This window comes from Elephantulus edwardii, unplaced genomic scaffold, assembly GCF_000299155.1.
Source record: "Elephantulus edwardii isolate Elephantulus edwardi_28Jun2011 unplaced genomic scaffold, EleEdw1.0 scaffold00072, whole genome shotgun sequence".
Lineage (NCBI taxonomy): Eukaryota > Metazoa > Chordata > Mammalia > Macroscelidea > Macroscelididae > Elephantulus > Elephantulus edwardii.
Window position 1 is genome coordinate 1016171 of NW_006399822.1, and position 27048 is coordinate 1043218.

Sequence of the window (27048 nt, forward strand, 5' to 3'; positions counted from 1 at the left end):
CTGGGATTCCCATTCTTCTCAGAGTCAGCCACAGTTTGTTATGATCCACGCAGTCAAATGCCTTTGCATAATCAATGAAACACAGATAGACATTATTCTGGTATTCTCTGCTTTCATCCTAGAGAGGGTTAAACCAGGCTGCTCCTTGGAGGCAAGGATTCTTGGGCTTCGCCTGACATACTTTGGACATGTTGTGAGGAGAAACAGGTCTTTAGAGAGGGACATCATGTTGGGCAGAGTGGAGGGACAGCGCAGGAGGGGAAAACCCTCTATGAGGTGGATTGATTCAGTGACTGGGGTAATCGGGATGCGAGTGTCAGAGGCAGTGAAATTGGCACAGGATAGAGCAGGGTTTAGGGCTGTTGTACATGGGGTCGCTATGAGTTGCAAACGACTCGACGGCACATAACAACAACAACAATTTGTCATCAGCAATTAGCCTCTCTGCATCTTCGTTTCAACCTGGTCCCTCCTTTTGGCGGAATTCTCCCAACATATCGGGGCTGGATCCCTGATAACTTACAAAGATTCCATTGGGACAGCCTTTCCAGTTTTGTTTGAACAAGTGGCAGAGGTCTTGGCAAGTGCTAGAACATGACAGCAGTTGTGAGGAAGGCCTGGGACTAGGCAGTATGTTATAGCACAGTGAGGTCTCAAAGCCAACATCACAGCACACAACAACATGAACCTAAAACACTGTGACCCTGAAATCAATAAGAAGCATACAAAATCTGTTGACATTTCTGAAAGCCATGTAATACAGCTGGGCTTTCTTTCCTCATCAAGAAGTGAAGTCTTTCATAGAATGTTGGAAAACTATTTCACACAACTGGAATATTGGTGCTGGATTCAACCACTCTTCACACAAGAGCATTGTTTTTGTGCTTGGAATACTCTTATAATTAAGAATTTGAGTGAAAGTGGACTTTTCTTCAATCATTGACAGAATGACAATGCTCACTGCTGCCTCCTCGCCCCTCAGCGTATGTTTATGTTTACTTGCTCTCTTCCCTCCCAGTGTCCATCCAGGAATGAGTCTATCTGTGATGACACTTTTTTTGAAAAACATAAATTTATTAAATGAATAAAAGTCAACCACAGGCTGGGATAAAAAAACATTTGTGGCGGGAGGGGTGGGCAGGGAGAAAAGTGCAACATTGAATGAATGGAAATCCAAAGTCTTTGTAAATTTTCATTAAAATTAATAACAATAATTTAAAAAGTTAAATAAAAAAATATTTTCAAGTCACCTATTGAATGAAAGACTTCTATCCAGAACACAAGAAGAATTCCAAACTTAAAAACTGGCAGATGTTTTGAAAAGACAAAAATTCTTTGGGTAGAAAAACTAAACAAAGTGTAACCACATAAGAAGATGCTGGAGTGGCTGGGTGTGCCCCCACGGCGGGGCCCAAGTGCCTGGGTATGACATTTTCCCTGCCTGCTTGGTGATTTTTTTTGTGTTTACATGTTTTCAATCACCTTTTTTAACCTTGAAAATCCCTGGCTAGCAACAGTGAGACCTGTCACTGCATGCCCGTCAGGAGGAGGATGCAGGAGGAAGGTCTGCACGTCCACACCTGTCGTGGATCCAGGACAGGGGCTCTGGAAGATGGCAGTGTCTTGATTGCTTCTTATGGATTCAGCGAAAATGAAGAAAGAAACAGAAAACAACAAACCAATGAAACAATAAGCACTTCTTATGATGTGCCTGCCTTGCCCTGCCAAGTGCACACTTCTCAATTCTCAAGTCCTCAAAGAGTGAGATTGACAGAGGGAACACTGAGGTGCTGTGTATGGGTCTGCAGATAGGACGTATTGACTACTGGCTTGTGTTCCTGGCTTAATTGCTACTTTGTAAGAGATGAGGGGTTTTGTGTTCCATCCCTTGGGAAGGATAATTGTTCCAAATGCAAGAAGAGCGAGTAGTTGATAGCTGGCATATGGCAGGAGGGGAGGGGAAAGAGGGGTCCTAAAGGTCCAGAGAGCTCTAGGGAGTCACCAGGCCCTGGAGACGGCCCCCAGGGTACAGTGGATCTGGGAGGAGTCTGGCCTCTGGACAGTGACAGAGCTGGGGGGAGGGGATGGCCTCCAGGCTGTGGGGAGCTGGGGTGGGGGACTGTGTGGAACTGCGGTGGGGGCTCTGGAGAGCTGAGAGGACTGGGCCTTGTGTATTTGCAGAAGGGAAGCCCTGGGTTACCTGAACAGTTATGGTTAATTCCATAACCTTCAACTCCAGTTTGCATCTAGACCAACCCTCCTTTGGAAAAGAATCAAAGAATGACAAGTAACACTCCTAAAATAATATAAAAATAAATGACAAATAAATGCTTGTAAGAAATATGAATAATGCTAACCTAATGAATCAGCATCAGTGTGCATTGAGGCACACGTATTTCATGTCAACAAATGTCAGAGCAAAAGGAACGTTCTAGAACTTAGGAAAGTGAGCTTGAGTCAGACCCTTCAAGTGCCCTGAGACCTGCTGTTCAGGAGCAGTTTAGGGAACTATTGTCCAGGGTGGTAGATTGGTGGTGGTGGTGTCATCATTGTTATGTGCCATTGAGTCACCTGAGACCTACAGTGACCCCAAGTACAACAGCTCTGAAGCCTGCCCTGTCCTGAGCCAGTCTCACTGAGTCCAACACACCTAACCCACTACCCTGGTTACTATATCAATCTATCTCATCTGGGGTTTTCCTCTCTTGCACTGTCCCTCCACACTTCCAAGCATGATGTCCTTCTCTGAGGACTGGTCTCTCCTGGCCACATGCCCAAAGTATATAAGACAGAGCTTCAAAATCCAAGCCTCCAGCCTCCAAGGAGAAACATGGTTTCTCCCTCTCCCAGACAGACCTATTTGTTTTTTGGGTGGTCCATGGTATGTTCAAGACTCTTTGCCAGTATCACAATTCAAAGATACATGATTCTTCTTCTTCTCCTTCTCCTTCTTCTCTATCCAGCTCTCTGATGCACAGCAAGTAATTGTGAAGACCATGGCCTGGGTCAGGTGCACCTTAATCTTAATGACTAACATCATTGCTTTTCAGCACTTTCGAAAGGTCCCTGACAGCAGATTTTCCCAAGGCAATTCGTCTTTTGATTTTCTGACTGCTGGTGCCAAGAGTATTTTTTTTTTTTTCGATTTTTTGGTAGTATTTTTATTTGTAGATTATTTTAAGCCACTTAATGTAAGGATTGTTGCTAGGTGGTGTTGAACTGCCTCTGATGCACAGAAACCTCATTCACGTCCCAAACAACACGCCTCTGGAAACCATGCATCTTGATAAGTGATGATCTTTATAGAAAGGCTTCAGGCCTTTTGTTCACAGGTTGCTAAGAGTTGCTCAACTCAGGCCGTCAACAACAACAACACAGAAACCTCGCCTGCTGCCGGAGCCCATTGCTGAGGGCTGTGTCAGTCCATCTCGCTGAAGTCTTCCTGGTCTTGCTAAGCCTCTGCACACTGTCCAGGAACTGTCCCCTCCTGAGAACAGGCCTCAAGTATGCGAGATGCAGACTCGGCGTCCTTGCTCTAACGTAACCACTGGATGTATTCTTGTAAACACAGAAATCTCCTTCTGAGGGACAAAAGCATCGTTCACTTGAGGATGTGTCCAGCCCAGCTTGGACCTTGCCTGGCTCTCCGGTAAGAAGCCCTGGTTGAGGCCTCTTCAGGAAACCCCGGGTAATCACTACACCGTGGTTTGCCCCCTCCTTCCATCAGGATCTCATTTCCCCGTGTCTATAGCTGCTCTCTGGACGTGGCTTTGTTGTGAGGTGCCAACTGCGACTCCCAGCCACCTGTGGAGCGCGGGTGGGCATGTTTGTGGACCTGCGCTGGGCACATCCTCTGTGTCACCAGCACTGGCACCGAGCCGGGCAGGATCTGCCACACTCAACATGGAGGACAGGCCCAACAAAGAGCCGCCTGGCCTCGCCCTCCTGTCTGCCTTCTGATTGGAAGCTGCAATCCACTGTCTTTGTTGTCCAGGCCGCCATTGGCCAGCGGGGCCATCCGTCATGGGGCCACCCACCCTGCTCTCCAACAAGTAAACAAGTATTGCTCAAGAGGTGGACTGGCCTGGGCTGTGTGAGGAAGGCCTGCTGCGCCCCGGGGGCGTTGAGGGGCCCTGTCCCCACTCACGGGGAGGCTGGCTCAGGGACGCAGCTGCGGAGCACAGTGGAGCGGCCCGTGACCATGGACTCTCCTCGTAGGGAGAGCCCAGAGCTTAGAGCTTGAAGGAGCATGAGAGACAGGCTGCACTGGGGACGGTGGCTGTGGGCATGGGTCCCTCCTTGGACGTGAAACATGGGCCGATTTTTCCTCAGCCTTTGAATATTTCCTGCTCTGCTGTCCAGGTGGTTCTGACTCACAGAGACCCTGTAATGCCCTCTGAGGGTCACCCAGGCGCCCTCTTCATCTTCCCAGAGTGGCTGGTGGCTTAGAACTGCCAACCTTTTAATTAGCTGCTGTGTGCTTTAAGCACTGCACCACTTCTGCCAGGTGGGCAGGGGACCAGGTGGGCCAGGTGCTGTCTTCTCTCGTCTAGATTCCAAGAGCTTTGGCTCAAGTGTTTCTTAAACCCGAGAAATACGACCCGAGATCGCTTGTGAGGTTATTGAGGGGAAATGAGATAAGGCCCACCTGGTTGGCGGTCGCATAATGCCTCTCAGTTCGGCTTTTCTCGGCCCTGGTTGTCCACCTTCATGTGGTGTCAAAACTGACACGTCTTCCATCACACAGGGTAGACCAGACGTGGGGAGAAAAGCAGCAAACTTCAGGACGTGGAGAGGGCTCCTTCACACGGCGAAGAGAGGCCCCTGAGGCACCAGAGCCCATGGCCTCTGAGAGGGTAGAGCCGCGAACGGCAGAGAAGAGCTGCTGCTTCAGAGAGGGATTCCTGGCCTAACCAGTGACGGGGCTCCAGCCATGGCCGCCCCAGCCCCAGTGAACGTGGCTGCTGGGTCAGTATCCCTTGAGGTGGTGCTGGTGTGGAACTGCGACTAGGAATAAATGAAGTCCAGGAACATGGGGCGTCCAGCAGCTGCAGTTCTCATCTCTCAGGGTCTCTGGTTGTTTCAGGCCCACTGCAGACCATGGATGGCTGAGCAGTAGAGAGGCTCCCCTGACCAGGAAAGGGGTCACACTTGGTGCAGGCATTTCCAGGGAATGAGGGGCGGTGGCAGGAAAGCTGCTCCTAGGGCCACAGCAATTGTTTAAAGAAGAAAAGCTACAGCTGTGATTGATGACTCAACAGGCAACCAGAAGGACACCACCACCACCCCACCACCTTCGGGGCCTGGGGGCTCCCTGACGTGTTCTGAGGACAACCTTTTCCCGCCTGTCCTAAGTTTGTAGGACATCCCACAGCTGACCCTCCCGTGGAGCAAGGAAAGATGCCCCTTTCCCCTGGTGGACTAGAACCTCCTTTGTTCAGGCTGGCAGCCCTGCTCCTTCCACTAGCGCTGCTCGCCTTCCCTCCTTCGCCTGTGACTGTCCCCTCAGGGCCTTCCCTGTGGACAGGTCTGGGGAGGCCAGGTGCCTTTGCCATGCTTGCCTCTGCTTTCCTGCTCCAGTCCCCGTCACCAGGCTGGCCTTTGGGTGCGGTGGTGGAGCCTCCTTCGCCTCCTTCACTGACCCACTCCCTTTTTCAGGGGTTGTTTGTGTGGGAAGCCAAATACCAAATTGAATATTAATATTTAACCTAATGCTGCATCAGGAAATGAAGGGGGCCTAGATACAAACTAGAATTCCCCCTGTAGCACCACGGCCGAGCTTGGGCTTCACAGGGGTTGAGGCCAATGCTTTCTGACCTATCCTCCATTCCTATGTGTCCCTGGCTCTGTCTTTTCCCTCGCTTGACAACACATTTGAGTGACAAGACCCAACACCCTCTCAGTATCAGTCGTTTCTGGATTTTGGCTGAGATTCACAGCCGCTCCTTCTATCCTGTAGGCCCTTTAAGCCCTGAGCAGAGAGGTGAGTGGACCTCAGTTGCTAGTTACTACAATTATCCCTCCACGGCGCTCCACTTCTGTGACTCGACTCACAGCACTTTCTAATAAGAAATGCAGTCCACCTTCAGGGCAGGTGTTTTAAGACTATACCATTACAATTTTTATTTTATTAACCAATAAATATTTACCTGTCTAAACCAGAATATTCTGGCCAAGAAGAGCCCAGGATGCAAGTCTGGTTTCTATGAAAATTCATTTGATATGTCAAATGCAATAATGGTTATCCATGATGGACAGTGTTTGGTGGAGCTTCCCGATTAAAACAAGCTTGGAAGCAGGAGTGGCATCCACTTCCATAATAGCTTGCCTTTCTCCAGAAACCCTATGAACCTGGAGAGAGGATAAAAGGCACCCAAGCGTGGAGGACTCTCCTTCATAGGGTCGCTATGAGTTGCCTGCGACTGAACGGCTCTTAAAAATAACAACATCACATTTTTGGGTCATAAAATGCGTGCCATGGCATGTTTTCTTATGTGTATTTTAAAAATGCAATATTGGCTTGAACAGTCTTCTCTGATATCAAAGTCCCTCTCCTTGCCCTTACCTTACCAAAAAAGGTGGGAAAACCAATCCACAGAGAACAAAAAAAGTCCAAAAAAAAAAGGTTCGGTGAAATTTCTGCTCACCACCTACGTTCTCCTCTCTAGAAATATTTATTATTTTATCACTCCTTTTTATCATATTACAATATCCCTTTCAGAGACATTCACACGCAGTAGCTAAAATACTGTTATTGTGGAATGAGTTGAAACAAACCAAACACGTTGAAAGTATTTAGTATATTTATTACACGTTGCCGGTTATAATGGTTGATCTTCCCAAGTACAGCTTTTTGCTGCTATTATGTTTTGCTATAAAAAAAAGGAAGACAGCTTTAAAGGGAAACCGAGTAAAGGTGAAAGTCCCGGCTGAAAGATGACGATGCCCATCTTCCCTTGCTGGAGGCGGCATGAGGTGCAGCCAGGCCACCAGCGGACCTGGCCTGTCTGCTCCAGGTGCCCTTTGGCGGGTAAGGAGGGCAGAAGCCCCCACGGCGGGTGCAGGACGGGGAGCAGCCCCGAGGGCGGGCATGTCCGTCAGAGGCAGGTTCTGAGAGGGGAGGGTGGCTGGCGGAGTGGGGGAAGGGCGGCGATGCAGCGGAGGCGCCGGCATCTCCGATGCAAATGAGGTCTTAAACCTGAGCCAATCGCCTCTGGCTCGGTTCCGTCCCGCAGCCTATTGTTGAACGTCGTCAGTGTCTACAAAGGCCACTTGGCGGCCACGCCTGCCAAGGAGCCTCGTTAGCGCAGTAGGTAGCGCGTCAGTCTCATAATCTGAAGGTCGTGAGTTCGATCCTCACACGGGGCAGCCATGTCTTTTGTTTCTTGCTCCGTGTGGCAGGTCTCCTGGTTCCCTCTCCTGAAGCAGGCAGGTCTTGGGTATGGGGCTGTGACCTGGGGTGTACGCGCAGTCCTGGGAAGGGGTCGTGGACTTCCCACGGCGGGAGCAGATCCTTTAGGATCCTGACTCCTGAGGAAGGCGGGCTTGGCCCTTTAGGGAGCAGTTCGGTTGTTCAGGGAAGGGGCGTGTCTGAGCTCCGGGGACCTGGCGAATCTCCGGAGGTGAAGCGAGGCCCGTTATGAGGGGTCTTAACTCCAAAGTCGTGTCCAGGATCTTTTTTTGGGCCTCCTGGAGGCAGGTCTTGACCATCGGGGGCGGGGCTAGGCCTCCTGGAGGTGGAGCCAAGCCTCTGGGCGGGGCTTGACCCGCGTGAACAATGAATGGGCGGGGCCAGAGACCCTGGCAGTGGCTAAGGGGGCGGGGCTCGACTCTCCAGGGGCGGGCCTAGGATCCAGGGGCGGGGCTCAGGAGTTAGGGGTTCTCCTCAGAGTGAGGCTTGGCTCTCAGGGAGTTGGGGTTTGACTCCCTCAGGCTCTCAGGGAGGGCAGGGCTAGATTGATGTGGGTGGCCCTTTGTTCCTGAGCAGGACTCAGCTCACTGGACATGGGGCTATACCCACGGAGGGCGGGTCTTTATTCCAGGGGCGGGACTAAGCCCCCTGGAGGCGGGACTAGACCCAAAGAGGCGGGCTTTTATTTCAGGGGCGGAACTAAACTACTTGTAGGCGGGGCTAGACTTGCGGGGGACGGACCTTTATTCCAGGTGGACTAAGCCCTTTGGAGGCGAGGCTATACGCACGGAGGGCGGGCCTAAACCCCTAGATGAGGGGCTATACCCCCAGAGGGGAGGACGTTTATTCTAGGGGCGGGACCAAGCCCATGGAGGCGGGACTAATCCCACGGGGGCGGGCCTTTATTCCAGGGGCGGGGCGAAGCGCCCCGGAGCCGCTGCTGGGCTCGGGGCGGGGCCGGCGTGCGTGCTCACGCCTCCTGGGCGTGCCCGGCGGCGTCGGCGCGTGCGCAGAGCGGCAGCGTCGCGTCGGTGGCAGGCATGGCTGTCTGCGCTCGCCTGTGCGGAGTGGGCCCGGCCCGGGGTTGCCGGCGTCGCCAGCAGCGCCGGGGCCCAGCCGAGGCGGCGGCGGCCGACAGTGAGCCGGACACGGACCCCGAGGAGGAGCGCATCGAGGCGGGCACGGCGCTGGCCGGGGGTGGGCCGGGTCCCGCGGCGCCGCGCTGCTCGCTGCTGGAGCTGCCGCCCGAGCTGCTGGTGGAGATCTTCGCCTCGCTGCCCGGCACCGACCTGCCCAGCCTGGCTCAGGTGTGCACCAAGTTCCGGCGCATCCTGCACACCGACACCATCTGGAGACGACGCTGCCGCGAGGGTGAGTGCGCGCGGCGGCCTAGGAGCAGCCCCGTGGGGGAGGGCGACCGGGGCCGCGGTGCAGGGATGCATGCGTGCATGCGGGGGGCCACCTGCCTGCAAAGGGCCCTGGCGGGGGTCAGGGGGACGCCGTGCAGGGGTGCATGCGGGGGCCCTGGAGGGGGGCAGAGGACGCGGTGCTTGCCTGCATGCGAGGGGCCACAGCCTGCACAGGGCCCTGGGGGGAACAGGCGCCTGGGAAGGGAACCCTGCACAGATCAGGGCCCAGGGACTTGACTTGGAAGGGTGTAAGAGAAGGTGACAAGGGACCTGGACAGGGACCTACCAAAGGTGTGGGATATGGGGTTCCCCGCCTGTCCAGAGGCTCATGTGGGAGGGGAGTGGGAGAGAGTGACTCAAGACCCAGGCTGTGTAAAAGTGCACAGGATGGACCCCGAGGGGAAGAGACTTTGCGCAGAGGGGTAGTTGGGGGTGATGAGGGTCCTGGGAGAGTTCTGTCCACGCATGGGGTGTAGGTGAGCCCCAACAGCTCCTCCGGTGGTCAGTGGCCTGGGAGGAAGTGCGTGAAGGAAGGTGACCTCAAGCCACTGTCCTCTTGAGCTGGCTGCAGACCACACCCAGCAAACCTGTCAGAGAGGTGTGAACCCAAGAAAGATGTGGCCTGTGGAATGTATGTGCCAGGTTATATAAGAAATGCATTTTTACTAAAAAATGCACATAGTTATTACAGCAAGTACTTTTTTTTTAAAAAAAAACCAACCAAAACAACCCGGTGTCAGTGTGTTAGTATAAGCACAAGCTCTACCTTGCTGTTCCTGGTCCACCTTGCTAATGCACTCTGGGCAGAGTTGTCATTGTCGCCCAATTGCAGCGATGCCCTGACTCACGTGGTCTCGTTTTCATGGGCTGTTTGTTTTCATTGCTGCCGGGGGTTTCCTCTACTTCTCAGGTGATTTGCTGCGATATTGTGGCTCTTAGTGTTTGTAAGCTAAACTAGTAAGCCTTTTTTTAAAATGGGGTAGTAATGAAAGGAAAAGAAGGAGAAAAAGAAACAAGTTTCTATTCTGTTACTAGTAATGTTGAAACTCTATGTAGAAAAGTTACTATTCTTCTGATCCTGGGAGTGTTATATTTAAGCATCTTGCAACACTCTATTACATTAGCCTGTGATTAGAATGAATGAGAAACAGTCACTAAGGATTCTGTGTGATCTGACTGGATAGAGGAAGTTTGTGAGTCGGTGGACCAGCCAAGGGGGAGGTCCCAGATGGGGACTGGAGCCTGCCATGCCCACATTGAGAGCTCAAAGGGGACTGAGAGGTGACCTCAGCTGCACAGGACTCTGCATAGTTGAGGGGGTGACAGCGGCTCAAAGTTGAGGTTTGCTGCTATTTGGAGTCTTGGAGGGGAATATAGTGGTATATGCGCCCCCTCACCTGTTCCGAACCCTGGAGGATGGAAGTGGGGTAAATGTGAGTACAGGTAGAGGAGCACGGTCTCTGATGGTGGATGGACCCCGTATGTGGAGACATGAGGGGCAAGGGACAGTGCTGAAAGAGGAAATGCCATCTCCTCGTGCGTTCCCAGGTGTCTTGGAGGTGACGCGATGATAAAGCATTTGGACCCTGTTGTCTAGATGTCAGAATCTGCACTTCTTCCAAACCCTCCTATGCTGGGCCTACCTGGCAGCTCCTTCCTTGATCCAGAGCCACCCCAGCCCCGCTGTGTGGTCAGCCTGCCTGGGCCCCATAGCAACCCTCCAGGACAGGGTAAAACTGTCCTATCAGGAGCTCGGGTGGCCTCATGGACAGGGAGTGGTACCTCCCACTCAGGCAGATGCTCTGTGGGAGAAAGATGGCCAGTGCCTTCTGGGTGGGCACCAGACGCTCAGTGGTGAGCAGGCTCGGACCCCAGGGCTGTAAGTGAAACGGGACAGAAATGGGCTGCTGCGTGACGGTGCCTTTGGACCACTGCCTTCTCAGTGAGCAGCCTCGGGTGGACCCCGTGTGGTCCTGAGACCCTGGACAAGCCCCTTTATGCGTGCTGACTTGTAGGTCCTTGGAGGTGGTGAAGGGACATGTGTGATGTCCAGGGGAAGGTTTGCCTGGGCTTCTTTGGGGCTTCTTCTTTACTGTTGAGGAAATGGCTGGTCCAGGGTAGTTGGGGATTTGGTTGGTTTATCCTTCCCCCACTGCCTGTCTCTGCATCTGGGTCATTTGAAAGTGGTTTAAATTCCCTTCTCAACCAGACACAGCCTTTTCCCATGAAGTCCGATGTGTAAGACAAAAATGGGAACTTGAAAACCCTTGTGTGTCTGTCTCTCTGTCTCTGTGTGTGTGTCTATGTTTCAGTCTTTGTGTCTGTCTGTGTATGCAGGGGTTTGTCTGTGTGTCTGTCTCTCTGTGTCTCAGACTGTGTGTGTGTCTCTCTGTGTGCAGGGGTGTGTCTGTGTGTGTGTCTCTCTGTGTCTCAGTCTGTGTGTCTGTCTGCAGAAATGGGCTCCCCAAGTGGCTTTGCAGCACGGGACGTGGCTGTCATGGTCAGGCTTGGGGACGGTCACTTCCCCCAAAGAGGCAGGTGGCACCTTGCTGGCATTCACACTTGTGGGTGGGAGTGGGTGGGCTGCGGACAGTCCTGTGGTCACTCTGTCCAGGTTCCAGGAACTGGAGGGTCTGACACAGGAGGAGGTGGGCAGCTGCCACCTGGGCACACGGTGGGGAGACATCTCACACAACAGCCTGAGAGAGCAAGCAAACACTGACCCCAGGCCCTGGGATTGGAGCCCGGGAGGGAGGACAGTGAGCACTGCCTCCTTTGTCCCTCTGATCATCAGTCTGTCTATCCTCCCCTCCCTCCATCTTCCCCTAACTAAGCAAACTAAGGTGTCAGGCCATGGGGCCCACAGGCCCATCCCTGATGACCAGCCGTATTGACTTGGCCACACCCTGGTGACCGTCCACTCAGCTTTGGTCCAGGGCTGTGGGCCTGAGTGCTGTAGGTGTCCCAGGCCAGGCCTGAGCATCTGGGCCTGCCCTTCTGACCTGACTGGCCATGTGGGCATGAGGGGGCCCTTGAGACTCTTAGAGACAGACCCCCTCCCTCCATCTTCCCCTAACTAAGCAAACTAAGGTGTCAGGCCATGGGGCCCACAGGCCCATCCCTGATGACCAGCCGTATTGACTTGGCCACACCCTGGTGACCGTCCACTCAGCTTTGGTCCAGGGCTGTGGGCCTGAGTGCTGTAGGTGTCCCAGGCCAGGCCTGAGCATCTGGGCCTGCCCTTCTGACCTGACTGGCCATGTGGGCATGAGGGGGCCCTTGAGACTCTTAGAGACAGACCCCCTCCCTCCTGTTTGGCATCTGGAATGTTCTGAACGTTTGACGGGGACACTGAAGGACCCCGTCAGGCTCTGGTTCTGGCATTCGGTCCCTGGAGCAGCCCTGCACTTCCCCCTTGCTGCTCTTGGAAGTCAGGAGGTGAAACCTGCCTCCTCGTAGAGTCCATGCGCCCTGGCGACCCTCCTATCTCTGAGGCTGTAAATCCTGGGTCAGGGAACACACCTCTTCCTCCTTGCAGAGTTGGGGGGGTCCAGGCCTCTGCAGACGTGCAGCCTTCTGGTCAGCATCCAGCACGCTCTGGGCTGTCCAGCAGAGCCACAGGCTGCTCCCTGGGAGAGGGGAGGGGGGCGCTGAGCAGGGCATGAGTTTGGTGCAGACCACATACCGACACCCTTTGCCCCACAGCCCCTGGACACTCGCGTCCACCAGTTAGGCTCTGACTTGGTAGCACAGACGTTTAGTGCTTGGCTGCTAATCGAAAGCTGGCTGGTTCAAACTCACCAGCTGCTCCAGGGAGAAGCGGCATAGGGGTGTTCTTCTGTAAAGATTGCTACTTAGAAACCAAGGCCGGCTCTGTCCCGCCTCCTTGGTCACTGTGGCCAGGCTGGACTCCAGGACCCTGGGTTTTAATGACACCTCCAGAGCAGTGGAGAAGCCCAGTGGCGTCCTCCAGGCCATATGTGGCCCTCCTGTGGCCACTGTTTCGGGGCTGCCCCATCCTGTCACCCAGGGGCCTTGCCTCGCAGTGCCCCTGTTTCTCTGCCTCTGTGAACACTGAGTCCCTGACCCTCGCTGACCCTGCTCTGTGTTCAGGCGGTCTGTGGTGGCATCTCAGCCCCCAGTGCTGGACACCTGTGGTGCGGTGGGTCTCTTGTTCAAGAAGGCGTCCTAGGCCATTGGCCTTGACTTTGTCTCCTGCTAGGTAGGGACATGTAAATGTGTTAGTGTGCCCACTGGTTGTGGGCTGCTTTCGTCACCCCACCAGGCTCCATTCGACAGGCTCAGCAGCACACGTTTCGAAGTCCCTTCTGCAGCAGAGAATGCAGTGTGCACCCTTCAGGAGGGCAGCAGCCTCCACAGCAAAGAGCCCGAGGCCGGGCGTGAGACAGCGCTGGCCTGGGACTCCTGCCCACACAGCCAGCACCCCCTTTGCCCCATCAGGTGGAGTCAACGGGAGAAGCCTTAACTGGCAGGGCTAAGAGAGCTTTATGACCCAGCCTAAAGCCCTGAGGCGGAGGGGCCGCAGTGCATGGCAGGAACTGACCGCCTGCTGCCGGCCTGAGGGGCAGCTTGGCGATTCCTAGGCGGCCCTAGCCTGGGGTCTCGGTGCTGTCTCTGTAGCTATTCCAGTGGATTTCAGACCACACCAGCCCCAGGCCTCGGACCTCAGGGACTTCCTGGGACCTCCTGACAACAGGGATGCCACTGGATGTCAGGGACTTCTCCTGCTCACAGGTGTCTTCCCTTTCATCGTTGGTGCAGTTTGGCCAGTCACATTACCCAGGACTGGGTGCCCCCAGACCACAAGCAATGCTGGGCATTGGGGAGGACATGAGGCTGTGCAAACTGGGGGCCAGTGATTGAGAGGAGCACCCTCACTGAGGCAGGCTGGTTCCCTGCTGCTGAGGCCAGCATGGGCACAGCGCAGGTTGTGAGGAGGGCACAAGACTGGGCAGGGCTTTGTCTCATTGTTCACAGGGTCACGTGGAGTGGACACAGCACACTGCGCTGTGGTCCCTGTTTAGTAAGTGGCTGTGCCGGCCTGGCTGGGCGCCATCTTTCGGCCACCTGGGCTGCAGTAGGCTCACAGGGCAGGGACATTTGTTAGGTCCTGGGAGGAGCCTGGGCCGCTGGCCGTACACTCGGCCTAGGAGCCGTTTTAGGGCGGTTTCCAGGGATGGCTTATGGCATCCAGCTCAGCAGTCCCTTGTTGTGGACTTCAGCTGACGCCTGTGCACCAGGCCTGGTCAGCAGTGGTAACAGACCACACTAGGGTGACATGCTGGCAGCAAGGAGTGGGGTGCAGGGCACATGGGGCCCATCTGTTCTGCTGTTGCCTTGTTCTTGCAAACCTGAAACTATTGTGAAAAAGAAGTTTGTTTAAAAAATCAATTAGAGCCATCAGTGGCCCTCTCTTCCTGAGACTCTCAGGAAGCCATCCCTCCTGCCCAAGTGACAGGGTCTGGGGCCAGAGGACAGAGACAGTGGGGATGGGGCCTGAGGAACCAGGGACTCCTCGAGCCAGGGTGTGCAGAGCTGAGGGGCCCCCGCCCTGCTTCTTACAGAAGTAACTGTCCCTCCAGCCTGTCAGTTGGATGACAGGATGTTTTGTATCCACATATCTGCAGTGGAATTTTCTAGAACAAGGTGCCGTGGGAGGAGCTGGGCAGGCCAGCCAACTGCCTCCGAGAAGGTGAGGTTGATGGTGGATCATGGCCAGGGCCACTGTGTGCTCTGCTTAGAGCCAGGAGCAGACTGTGACTCAGGGACATGGGCGCCAGGACGCTGGCTGGACTGCTGCCCGCCTCTTCCTGTGAGGCCAGGCCTGGTCACGTCCTCTCTGCAGCCAATGTCCACAGATGAGGGTTCCCTTGTCAGTAGCTGTGGGCGGCCGGGGACGTTCCGTCGTCTGGTGGCAGAGTGTGTAGGGTGGTGTGTTGCTCACTGCTCTGGTTCAAGTCCACCAGTGGCTTTGGGGAGAAAATGAACAGTCTTCTCCTACTGTGATTTGGGACCTGGGGGATCCAGTGGAGGGTCAGCTCTGAGTCAGAACCGACTGGGCGAGTGGGGTGCAGGGGGTGCCGTGCACCAAGCTGAGCCGTTTGCTCCTGGAGAATGAGCTGAGCGGGTGCCGCTCCAGCCATTTGAGGACGTGGGGTAACATTTTCCCGAGGGTTGGTGTCCACTTTCCCCAGGCGCCCTGTGTGCTTGGCTGAGACCCTCTCTGTTCTTCCTCTGTAAAGACCTGCGGTTCTGGGAGGGAGCCCTGGCAGTGCCGTGGGTAACCCATCCGAGTGCTAACCCAAGGTCAGCCTGGGAGGGACATGACACAGCCAGCCGCTTCTGTAAAGATGACAACCATGGGACCCCAGCGGGGTGGTCTGGAGGGATGTAGACTTGATTGTCCACTTGGTGGTGTGTCCCCACCCGGCATCGTGTCCCCCTCTTGGCAGCGTGTACACCTCTCAGCGGCATATCCCCCACTCAGCTGCTTGTACCCATTTCAGCAGCATGTACCCCTCTCAGCAGTGTGTCCCCCTCAAGTCAGTGTGTCCCCCACCCGATGGCATGTACCCCTCTTTGCAGTGTGTTCCCCTTGGTGGCGTGTACCCCTCGGTGGTGTGTACCCCTCTCAGTGGTGTGTCCCCCTCTGTGGCGTGTCCCCCTCTCGGCAGCGTGTACCCCTCTCGGCAGCGTGTACCCCTCCCGGTGGTGTGTACCCCTCCCGGTGGTGTGTACCACTCGGCAGTGTGTACACATTGTGCCTTGTGATGTTGATCGGCACCCCCTCCACGTGATGGCACTTGTCCTCCTCCCTCCTTGTGATGCTCCTGTCCCTCCACCTGCCCCTCCTCCCTTCCTGCCTCCTGGGCTCTGTCTCTGAGCAGATGCCGCCCTTTGGCTCCTCTGTGGTTCTAAGGACTGCTTCCTCCCTGCTGTTATTGACATCTCAGGGGTCTTGTGTCTCATTTATTGGAAAGTTGACTTGGGGAGTGAGCCCAGTCCTGAACCTGAAGAGTGACTTCCCATAGTTATCAAAGCTGAGCTCAGAAAGCATCAGTTTCAGATGAGTCTCCTCGACTGACCAGGCCCCAGAGGTGCGTTCAGGGCTGCGGGACCAGATGTTGCCCTGGAGCCCTGGGCTCAGCACGAGGTGGGCCTGCTGGTGCTGTCCATGTGAAGGCCGGGACATGCCCCGTTCTTCCTCGGGGGGCACTCTCTGGGGAGTCTCTCCTGGCCTGGGCCCTGTCCTCTGCCTGTGTCCCCACAACGCTGTGAGGCAGTGTGGGCGTCAGCTGCACACACAGTGCTGACCACTGGCAGATGGTGTCCACTGATGGTGACAGGCCGGGCCGTTTGTGACCGCTCAGTGGAATACCTTCCTTAGTGTGGCTGAGGGCTGGAGGAGGGGGAGCAATGAGAAGGGGGGTGAGAGGTGGGAGCAGTGTGTCCAGGACCCCTCTTCTGGGTGCTGGCCGAGGGGGACAGGACACAGGATGGAGAGTGTCTAGTGCCCCAGTGTCTGCTTTCAGTAGAGGTACTGGCCTGGGCATGGTCCTTCAGTGAAGCGGTTGGGACCCTCACCCTACCCACCCACAGGACTGTCCCAGAGGGCTCCCCGCGAGATGGGCGGGGGGCTGTGTGGCCACGTGGTTGGGCCGGTTTCACCAAGGCTGGTGCCGCGTGGAGCAGTGATGGCCGCATGGTTGAGTGGTTGGGGATGGGTCCCCGGAACCTTCCATGAGGAAGGGATAACCCAGAGGAGGTCAAGTGAGTACCTGCTGCTGTGTGTCCGTCCGCCCGTCCATGTGTCCGTTTGTCTTTGCAGTCCTGCAGTTTGTTGGTTGTAATGCCTGGTACCGATTTCTCTTGGCAGAGTATGGTGTCTGTGAGAACCTGCGGAAGCTGGAGATCACAGGCGTGTCCTGCCGTGACGTCTATGCCAAGCGTGAGTCACCCCCTGGTCCCCATCCATGTCTCCCAGGGTCTGACCCATGGTGTCCCCTCTGTCCTGGCCTGTCCATGTCTCCTAGGGGCTGACATGGGGTGTCTCCTCTGTCCTGGCCACCATTCATGCCTCCAAGGTGCTGACCCAGGGTGGTCCCCTCTGTCCTGGCCCCATCCGTGCCTCCCAGGCTGACCTGGGGTGGTCTCCTCTGTCCTGGCCCTGTCCATGCCTCCCGGGGCTGACCTGGGGTGGTCTCCTCTGTCCTGGCTCCTGTCTGTGCCTCCTGGGCTGACCCGCGGTGGTCCCCTCTGTCCTGACCACTGTCCATGGCTCCCGGGCTGACCCGTGGTGGTCTGCTCTGTCCTGGCCACGGTACCTCCTGGGCTGACCCGCAGTGGTGATTTCTCTCCGTTGTTCATCCTCTACAAGGTTGTGACTTAGGACAGCGCATGTCCCCTCCTTCCTTTTCAACGTCTGTCCGTGCCTCCCAGGAGCCGGATCTCCAATCACCATCTCCCCTTGACTTTTCTTGGAGAATGTTTCTCATTTCCCCTTTTTTATCTATTAAGCACATGACTTTTTTGTATTGAGGTGGGACCTCCTGGAGGTGCTGGGTCAGGAGTGGGTTCATCTGAGTTTTGGGGTTGAGGGGTGAGGGCTGGGAATCCAGGTTCCTCTGCTTACACATGATCTGCCACACATGCTCCCTGAGCAGGGCCTGCGCACTCACCTTTGGACCAGCCTGGCTCTCATGTTTTCTTGAACTTTCTCTGTTGGGAGCTCAGGCGAGGTCCTGGTGCAGGGGTGCGAGGCCTTTCCTGTGGGGTTGGGGTGCAGCCAGGCGGAGGGCGGGCCGGCTGCTCACTTGCTGTGGCTCCCTGCACTCTCACTCAGGGTTCCCTGCTGACCACTGGCCCTGACCCAGGGTGAGCTGAGCTCCTGCAGTGGCTGATTTGGGGCTGAGGGTGCTTCCTGGTGGCTCCTCAGAGGGACTTGTCCCCACACTTAACCCCAGTCAGCTTGGGGAGATCCCTGGGTGTTCAGAATTCTGGGCTGGACCCTGGGTCCATCTCACTTGCAATTCTGAGACGCCTCCTCCCGCCCCTCCCCTCAGAGGCCGTCCTGGGGTGTCTACTCTGGATTCCTGCAGGTAGCTAGCATGTGGTCAGACTGTCTTTAGGGCTGGGAGTCCCGACTCTGGGCGAAACAGCCCTCCGGGCACAGAATTCTGAGGGTCTTACTAAGCCTGGAGGCCATACCCTTTGGTGCTGGACCCTGCCCACCCCAGAGAGGGAGGAGGGCAATCCGGAGCATCTTGTGGGTGCCACCTGCCTTGCTCACAGCCCCAACCTCAGCCTTTCAGCCCTGCCCTCGCGCTGTGCGCGTTCCAGGCCCTCACCCAGCCCTGCCCCTCACCCACAAACATGCCCCTTATCCTCAGCATGCCCTTCACCTTGACCCAGGCATGTCCCCTTGCCCTGTGCCCTTTGCCTGCCCCTCCACCTTAACCACGCCTCTCTCACCTTAGCCACCCCCCATAACATGCCCTCCCCCGCCCCTCCTCACTGTAACCACACCCCTTCACCCTGACCACACCCCTCACCTTGGCCCTCTCTCACCTCTGCTGTGCCCCAGAACCCCAGTACATGCCATCTTTCCTGGGGCAGGATCCTAGAAGCTGGAGTCCCGCCATCACAGCATAGGGACCACCTTGTTCCGTCTCCTGTCACCTGGCAGGGAGGTGCAGCTTGTGCCCACAAAGGCCAGAGGCAAGCAGCCCGATGCCCCACCCTGCCGCTCCTCCTGCTACCTCTGGCCTGGTGTCCACATGCCCTGCCCTCTTGAGTCCAGCTCCCTGCTCCACACACACACTGCCCCCTGTGTGCCCAGAGCAGGCCTAGCCCAGACCTGGGCGGTTACCTATTCTATGGGTGTGGAGTCTGCTGCCCAGGAGGTCTACGTGGCTTGCACAAGGCATGTCCAGCTCTCCTTTGATGGGCAGTTGGCTTCCCTGAGTGTCCTTACACCGTGTCTCCTTCTGTAATGGCCTCTGAGGTGGCTGGGCATTTTGGCCTGTGTCCTCGTAAGGGACATGAAAGGCCACTGTCTCTGGAAGAGTGACAGTAACCCCCTGAAGCGAAAATAATCACCATGCTCAACTGCTTACCAGGTCTTCCCAGAGTCACTGGAAGCGAGGCCTGGCAGTCGGCTTCACAGACATCAGCAGTTGGCCACCCCGTGGTGCTGAGAGCCACAGACAGGTGCTCGGGTTCCTGCATGTCTGACAGTAGGGTTGCCCCATGGCCCCGTGGGACACACGTGCAGGAGGACAGCTCCCAGCCAGAACGCGGAATGCAGTGTTGATGGGTGTCTAGGGTGCTGCAGTGGCACCTCCCTGACTCCTGACCCCTGTGGAGTGCTGGCAGAATCCAGGGGACACTTGGCACTGTGTTCTTCAGAGTTGGGTCCCCACTGACCATTGTGAGTTTGGATACCAGTCATCACAGTGTGGTTGCTGTGATTCTCCCCAGGACGCCGCCCACCTCACAGTCTTGGAGCAGGTGGTGGCAGGAAAGCAGCCTGACTCTGGGGAAAGGTGACAATGACCAGAAGCCAGATAAAGACGCTGTCCAAGGCTGACAGTGCTCATGGGGCACCGTGCAGCCTCTGTGCACGGTGTCCCTGAGCTCTTTCAACACTCAGAACCTCACACTCGCCCACAGGGCCCCAGTGGCCATGGCCAGTGGAGCTGGACGTGCGCTGTGAGAGAGCACAGGGGTGGTGTCCAGGTGCTGCCCAAGTGGCCCAGCCATCCTGAGCCTCGGTGCGGATCCTCTGGCTGGAAGCCCCTACGGCTACATCTGTGCCTTTGGAAAAGCATGTGTCCAGTCACTGGGCAGGCTGCTGGCCAGCAGAATCTTGAGCTGACTGAGGAGGTGGAGAAGAGTGGCCAGGCAGAGAACTGGAGCCCTCTCTGCCCTCCCACTGTGTCTGTCCAGGTGTAAACCCTCATGTGCCATGGGGCCACTTCCTCGGGCTCCTCCTCGAGGTATGTACACCTGCTGTATGTATCTCAGTGCTTTGCACGGCATGTGTGCGTGAGAACTGCCGGGCTCCACCTTCATCAAGTGCAGAGATGTGGACATCTGCCAGACGTACCTTGGGACTTCGCACCACATATGTGTGTGGCACAGTGTCGTCACCACAGAGATGTGGACACCTGCCGGATGCACCTTGGGGCTTTACACGACATGTGTGGGTGGGTGTGCCAGTCTCCAGTCTTTCCCAGTCATGCTTGCAGGCCAGAGGCTGCATTAGGTGGGGTTGGCTACAGCTCCAGGCTTTGAGAGGACACTAGTCAAGTCCACTGCAGGTGCACAACGAGGCTGGAGGAGGGCCTGGCCGGTCCTTCCTGTTCTCAAATGCAATTCATACTGTTGTTTCCAAGTTTGCAAACTGAAAACTCCAAATCCTCCGTAGTCAGGTCAACATTGACTCCTGGCCACCTCCCATCAGGTCTCTAAGGCTGAAGGAGGGGGTGGTCCATCCTTCTCCTGAGGTTACTGATTCCTGGCCACCTCTCGTCAGGTGTCAGAGGCTGTGGATGAAGGAGGGGGTGACCCATCCTTCTCCTGATGTGCGGCTGGTGGATCCAAACTGTTGAACTTTCAGCTGGAAGCCCAGCCCGTAACCTACTGTGCTCCTGGGATCCTTGGGTTTTGTTAATCTGTGTGAATTTGTGACAAGCAAGTGTGTACTCACAGCACACTGACATGCATCAGAACCACCATTTAGACCTAGTTCCTCCTCAGTGGTTACAGCTTTCAGGTGCTAACCAAGTTGTCAGTGGTTTGAGCCCACCAGCTACCTTATGGAGGAAGATGAAGCAGCCTTATGGTCTCAGAAGCCAGATGGAGGGTTACCATGCATCCAGTGGACTCAGTGGTTGGCTAAGGGCCTTGGTGGCACAGTGGTTAAAATGTACGGCTGTGAACAGAGAGGCCAGTGGCTGGTGCTGGCTGTGGCCATGGGCCTGGCTGCTTGGGCAGTGCTGCTGTAGCCCTTGTTCTGGGTGTGGATGTATGTCGGAACCAGCTCTGTGCAGCGGGTCCATCTTTGTTGGTTCACTCACATTTGATCATGTTCACCTAAAGCAGTTGTGTGGATGTGGAGGAGCAACTGTGGGCGAGGAGTACCACCTGTGGTACTGTGTGGAGGAGGAAGAGGGGTGACTGTAGATGAAAAGGAGCACCTGTGGATGAGGAGGAGCGCCAGTGGACGAGGAGGAGCGGCGGCGGAGGAGGAGGAGGAGCGATACTGTGGACGAGAGGGAGTGATGGTGGAGGAGGAGGAGCGCCTGTGGACGGGGAGGAGCGACGGTGGACGGGGAGGAGCGATCCTGTGGGGGGAGGAGCGCCGGTGGACGTGGAGGAGCAACGGGGGACGAGGAGGAGCAACGGGGGACGAGGAGGAGCGACGGGGGACGGGGAGGAGCGCCGGTGGATGGGGAGGAGCGCCTTTGGACGTGGAGGAGCGCCGGTGGGTGAGGACCCTCAAGTGCTTCCACAGGCCACAGTCAGGTAGAGAGCGCATTTCCCTCATCCAGGGGCCCACAGATCTCCCTCGGACCCTGCTTGAGGGCCATGTCCCTGGCCATTGGCCTGCAGCTGACCATTCCGTTAGTCCTTGGAAGCTGGCCCCATGTGGATGCAAAAGTGGTCTTTTGGCAGGCCCCAGCTGCCTTCCCCCGTTGTGCGGACCCTCAGGAGGTCCATGGCGGGTCCCGAGGAGGACAAGTTCAGATGTGTAGCCCTCTCTGACAACAACAGTGGAGCTGAGTGTGTCCCTCAACAACAAGGGAGGACAAGGCCTCACATCCACTCTCTCCAAAGTGCTGGGAATTCATCTGGAGGAAGCTTTGTCCTGGATAGCTGATCCCTGGGCAGTGGTTAGTCCACACATGTGGTCAGTCCCCAAGCAGCAGCCACACTTGTCCTGGAGAGCAGTGGCCGGAGTCCACCCTGGGTGACCAGTCCCAAGCAGTGGTCACTGCAGGCAGTGCTTAGTGCTGCTGAATGAACTGACAGCTAGAGTGGAGGGTCTTTACTGCAGGTCCAGGGCAGTTCTCTGCTCCAGAGCAGAGAGTCCCTGGACATCTGGCCCAGGGCTGGGAGGAAGTAGTCTTGCCTGCAGACGTGGGCAGGAGTGTCCTGTGGCTTCTAGGGATCCAGTCTTCCCCCCCTCACTGCGTTTTCAGAGTGGCCAGACCTAGGAATGCTGTTTTCAGTGGCAGTTCCCATCACAGATGAGGGTCCCACCTCACAGCCTCCACACAGGTGGTTTGCTGGTGCTGACATTCCTCACTGTGCTCTGGTGGTCCAGTGGTTCCGTCTGCAGCCTCGGCTGTTCTGTCCGCAGCTCCGGCAGTTCCCTATGCAGCTCCGGGGGTTCCCTGTGCAGCTCCGGGAGTTCTCTCCACAGCCTCGGCTGTTCTGTCTGCAGCTCTGGCGGGTCCCTACACAGCTCCGGCGGTTCCGCCCGTGGCTCCGGGGGTTCCCTCCCAAGCTCTGTCTTCCTGCCTCCTTGTCTTACCATTTCCGTAGTGTCCCTGTTGACTGTCCTCACCCAGATGGGCTGTGTTGGGTTCCGTTGTCCCTGTTGACTGTCCTCACCCAGATGGGCTGTGTTGGGTTCCGTAGCACTTACTATCCTTCCATGGAAAGGTCAGGGCGTCTGCACCCCTCCTGTGATATGCTTGATCCTGAGGTGGTCGTGGCTTTCCAGGAGACCTGCTCACGTCTGACATACCACAGGGCTGCTCTCAGAAGGGCCTGTCTAGTGCGGGTCATCGTGCTCAGAAGAGTGGACATCAGTGAGAAAGGAAGACCCTCTGCATGACCGGTGGCCATGCTGCCTGCAGCAGTGGGCTCTGGCACAGGGAAGGTGGTGGCCATAGCGCAGGGTCGCTGCATGAAGGGGGTGTGATGCCTCCTCACAGTGAGATTGTAGGTGTGAAAATACGGTGGCCACTGGAGAAGCCTGGAAAAGCCAGATGACAGCCAGGTGGGCAGTGGTCAGCACAGGCTGCCTCTCTTGGTGGATGCACTGGACCACAGCTGCACCTCCTTCCCACACTGCTGAACCAGCAGGAAGGGCCTTTGGATACCCAGGAGAAGAACAGCTCCTGCCGCCCTGTGTTGGCACAGTGGTGGCTCCAGGCTCACTCGTGGGACCTGCTGGACACTGCAGCCTCAGTGTGCGTGCTGACTCAGCGGGCCTGCCCAGTGTCCCATTGTCAAGTGTGTCCTGGCCTGGAGCTCGGTGGTCAGTGGGGGCCTCTCAGTCCTGCTGTGGGCAGTGTGTCCTGGCCTCGAGCTTGGTGGTCAGTGTTCAGAAGGCCACTCAGTCCTGCTGTGGGCAGCGTGTCCTGGCCTGGAACTCAGTGGAGGCTTCTCAGTCCTGCTGTGGGCAGCGTGTCCTGGCCTGGAGCTCGGCGGTCAGTGATATTTAGGGCCTGGTATAGAGGTCTCACCACGTTGGGGCAGGAGGGGCTCATCATGGGGGAGTGTGGAGACAGGAGGCACTCGGGAAGGGTCAGGTGGACAGCGGTGCCCAGCAAAGATGCACTCGGGGTATCAGGAGAGGCAGAGACTCCCTGGCTCAGCCATCCCCACCTGGAGGGTTTGTGGGCGGAGTCTCTTGGTTGTACCCAGTGACTGGAGCTCTGGTGCGTTTTGGTGACCCACAAACCTGTCTTCTACATTGTGCAGATGGATGGTGACATACAGTCCTCTTCTCTGGCCATGGAGTGACCCTATGTGGGCAGAGCAGAACTGCTGGCCACCAAGTTCAGTGGGAGCTCTGTCTGCAGGCCTTCTCCTAGGCCCCTGAGGTGGACGTGACCCTCCAACCTTCTCTTGGTAGCCGAGTTCTAAGCTGTGTGGACCCCAGGGATTTCCTCAGAAATGAGGTGTCCACCCCTGGACTGTTGAATGCACTCCAGATTCTGCTGGTCAGCCCTGTGGTCTGCAGAGTAGGGTCCCCACGTGGAAGCCAGGTTCCTGACCCCCTCCTGGCCCCAGGTCATACTCTGGGGGTGGCCATGGCCCTTGGGGCTGACATCAACGTTGTCCGAGCTCTGAGGGCTGGAGTGGTGAGGTCCACGCTCAGATGTGCAGCTGCATTTCACTACGTGCGGCACACCCCTCCCCCATTACTACTGCATGCATTTGAGCGGTGATCCGGAAGCCGTGTCCTGGTCAGACCTTGTGGCCAGTGGTCTGGCTCCTGGTACCTTGTGTCTTGGCACTGGACAAAGTTCAGAGGGAAGGCTGGTGCTCTGCCTCTTGGTCCTGAGCTGGGACGCAGCGTGCATCCCCTGGGGCCTGCCGGAGCCTGGAGACACACTTTCACCCCTCATTCTCTTCTGCTGGGGCTTGGCCTGCTGGTCACCGTGGATTTTAATGGGTTGTTACCTGGGGCCCTGGCTCATCTCTGAGCCCATGTGAGGCACCAGCCATCCATTGCAGCTCACAGCAGCCCTGCACAGAGCAGGACCACCCCCAGCCTGGTCCCGAGCCTCCCGCACAGCCCCTGCTGTCTATGAGTCCATACAGCCACTGGTCGGTGTGTGGGCCTCTCCCTCACTGACCTGCCTTACCGCCATGGTGCTTTAAGAGGCTGTAGGTGGCATCTGCTCCCGTTGGCTTGCTGCTGTCGCCTCAGAGCTGACCCTCCAGCAGGTTTTCAGAGGCAGAATCACACTGTGGGGTGGCTGCCCACCCTTCTCCCCCGAAGCACAGCTGTCAGAGGCCAGTTGTGCGTGTGCCCCGTGGTTGGTGTCTTGTGGGTGAGGCTGCCTCTGAGCAGACGTGGATGCGGCTGTCACCCACGTCTTCTCCCCGTGCACATACCGGCCCCAGCGTGACCGCCCCCTTCCTCCCCACAGTGCTCCACCGGTACCGACACATCCTGGGGCTCTGGCAGCCGGACATCGGGCCCTATGGGGGGCTGCTGAACGTGGTGGTGAGTGCCGGGGCCCCGCCCCTCCTCTGACCTCTCCACGAAGCAAATTCTAAGGCCTGGTGCTCTTCTGCTCTCCTGAACGGTGGTCTCTGTGGGTGACCTGGAGTTTCCCAGAGCAGCCACGGTCCCGCCATACCATCTGGTGTCCGCTGGGTCAGGGCAGCCTCAGTCCCTTCTTGCCATCCAGTGCCCGCTAGCTCGGCCCGAGTGTGGCCTCCGTACTGTCCAGTGCCTGCTGGCTCAGGGCCCAGACTGGCCGCAGTGGCTCACCTACAGCCTGGATCCGAAGACGACCCTCCCACCGTGGACACTAGTTTTTCTCCTCTCCCTGCTGAGATAGCCTTGGGGTCCTGTGGTGTCCCAGTTCTAGAGTTTCCCCCGCTTCCTTCCTGCCCCCTGGCTTGCTCCTCGACCCCTTCCTCCTGAGGTGCCCTCTGGAAGGTATGCTCAGTCAGCTTCTGTGTGTCCAATCACCGCCCACACTGGGGCTGCCCGCACGTCCTAACACGCCAGGCAGGGGTGGGCGTAGTGTGTGAGAGGAGGCCGCGAGCCCCACGTCTTCTGCTTGTGCAGGTGGATGGCTTGTTCATCATCGGGTGGATGTACCTGCCTCCCCACGACCCGCACGTGGACGACCCCATGAGGTTCAAGCCTCTGTTCAGAATCCACCTCATGGAGAGAAAGTCGGCCACTGTCGAGTGTATGTATGGTCACAAGGGGCCTCATCACGGCCACATCCAGGTGAGGGCCGGGCCCCAGGCGGGGGGCACCTCGGCCCTATCATGCAAGGGCTGGACCCTGGACATGGGCACCTGCATGTCAGGGCTGGGACCTGGACACTGGGGGGGCACATGGAAGTGAGCTGGCTCCCCTCTGCCCTGCGCTGTGGGCACCTGTCAGAGGCTGGCCTCAGCTGTTCACTGTGCCCGAGGTGGCTAGCTGCAGGCCGTGTCCTGTCTGCCAGCACTGGGTCTGTGCCGCTTCTCCGTGTGAGAATAGCAGGGTCGGCCGTGTGCCGTGTGCTATGAGCAGTGTCCCTTATCACTGCGTGAGGAGGTGTCACGGACGGGGGGAGGAGTTGGTCCTGGTGTCCATGTGTGCTTTCCTGGGCTGCCTCTTCCCTGTGCTCTGGTCAGTTGGGGTTGGGGGGGGTCAGTCTGGTGCTGAGCCTGTGACTGACCGGTCCCTTTCTCTCCTGCCCTGCACACGAAGATTGTCAAGAAGGATGAGTTCTCCACAAAGTGCAACCAGACAGACCACCACCGGATGTCCGGGGGCAGACAGGAGGTGAGGGCACACTGCCGCAGGCCTGGCCCGCCTGGCCTCCCAGGTGGAGGTGGACGTGGTGAACTGGGCCACAGGCCGTCGCCGTGAGCCAGTGTCCCGTACAGTCCAGCAGGGCTGTCCGCTCTTCCGACTCCGGTTGGTGAATTTGTCGAGCACGGCTTTCTGCTCAGTCTTCCTGAGGCTGGTTACAGTCCCCACACCAGCGGCACTCCGCCTGCTCGCTCCCGGGCTTTCCTGTTTCCTGGACAGTGAGGACGTGTTCTGTGGCCTTGCTGTGTTCCCAGCCCCCTTTCCCTGGTGGGTGCACCATTGCCCATTAGGCTGTTCAGGAATACACACACCCGGGAATAAATGCCAGGGCCCTCGGAGTGGGTGGTGTGCCTGGTGCTGTCCCGTTTCCCACGCAGCGGTCATCTCTCTGGGTGTTGTCTGCTTCCTGTCTCAGGCCTTGCTTTCATCATCTGATCGTTTCATTCCTGTGCTGAGTTGTGTTTCCTTTTTCAGTAAGGGGGTTTAGTGAGAAGGTACTTGTAGGCAGGGAGTGTAGACTGCTAGTGTAGACCAAGTTGGCAACTCAGGGCACAGGGACTGGTGAGGCCTGGACTGGTTGTAGGGACCACCGCCCGACACCTACCTTCCCATGCACCTGCAGACCCTTGTGGTCTGGGCTGGCCTCCGATGTGCAGGGTGGACGCACGGTGGGCCCAGCGCTTGGGTTCTCCGAATGGGCGACCCAGGGCCTGATGGGCATCCTCCTCTAACAGGAGTTCCGGACGTGGCTGCGGGAGGAGTGGGGCCGGACGCTGGAGGACATCTTCCACGAGCACATGCAGGAGCTGATCCTGATGAAGTTCATCTACACCAGCCAGTACGAGTGAGTGCTCAGGGCCGGAGGGGACAGGGGCCCATCTGATGAGGCTCATCTACACCAGCCAGTACGAGTGAGT

General features: G+C 57.0%; 1 protein-coding gene and 1 non-coding gene across 2 annotated transcripts in view; both read left to right on the forward strand.

Moving 5' to 3' along the window:
- The first annotated feature begins 7295 nt into the window (after positions 1-7295).
- Positions 7296-7368, forward strand: TRNAM-CAU. Its single transcript has one exon. It is a non-coding gene; the product is annotated as a tRNA-Met (tRNA).
- Positions 7369-8451: 1083 nt separating this feature from the next.
- FBXO31 (F-box protein 31) overlaps positions 8452-27048 on the forward strand; it is a 21439-nt gene continuing 2842 nt past the window's right edge. Inside the window, exons 1-6 of the mRNA XM_006888862.1 lie at positions 8452-8782; positions 16718-16789; positions 24738-24814; positions 25388-25555; positions 26027-26101; positions 26866-26975. Of these exons, the coding sequence (XP_006888924.1) occupies positions 8452-8782; positions 16718-16789; positions 24738-24814; positions 25388-25555; positions 26027-26101; positions 26866-26975 (833 nt within the window). The remainder of the gene's footprint in view (positions 8783-16717; positions 16790-24737; positions 24815-25387; positions 25556-26026; positions 26102-26865; positions 26976-27048) is intronic.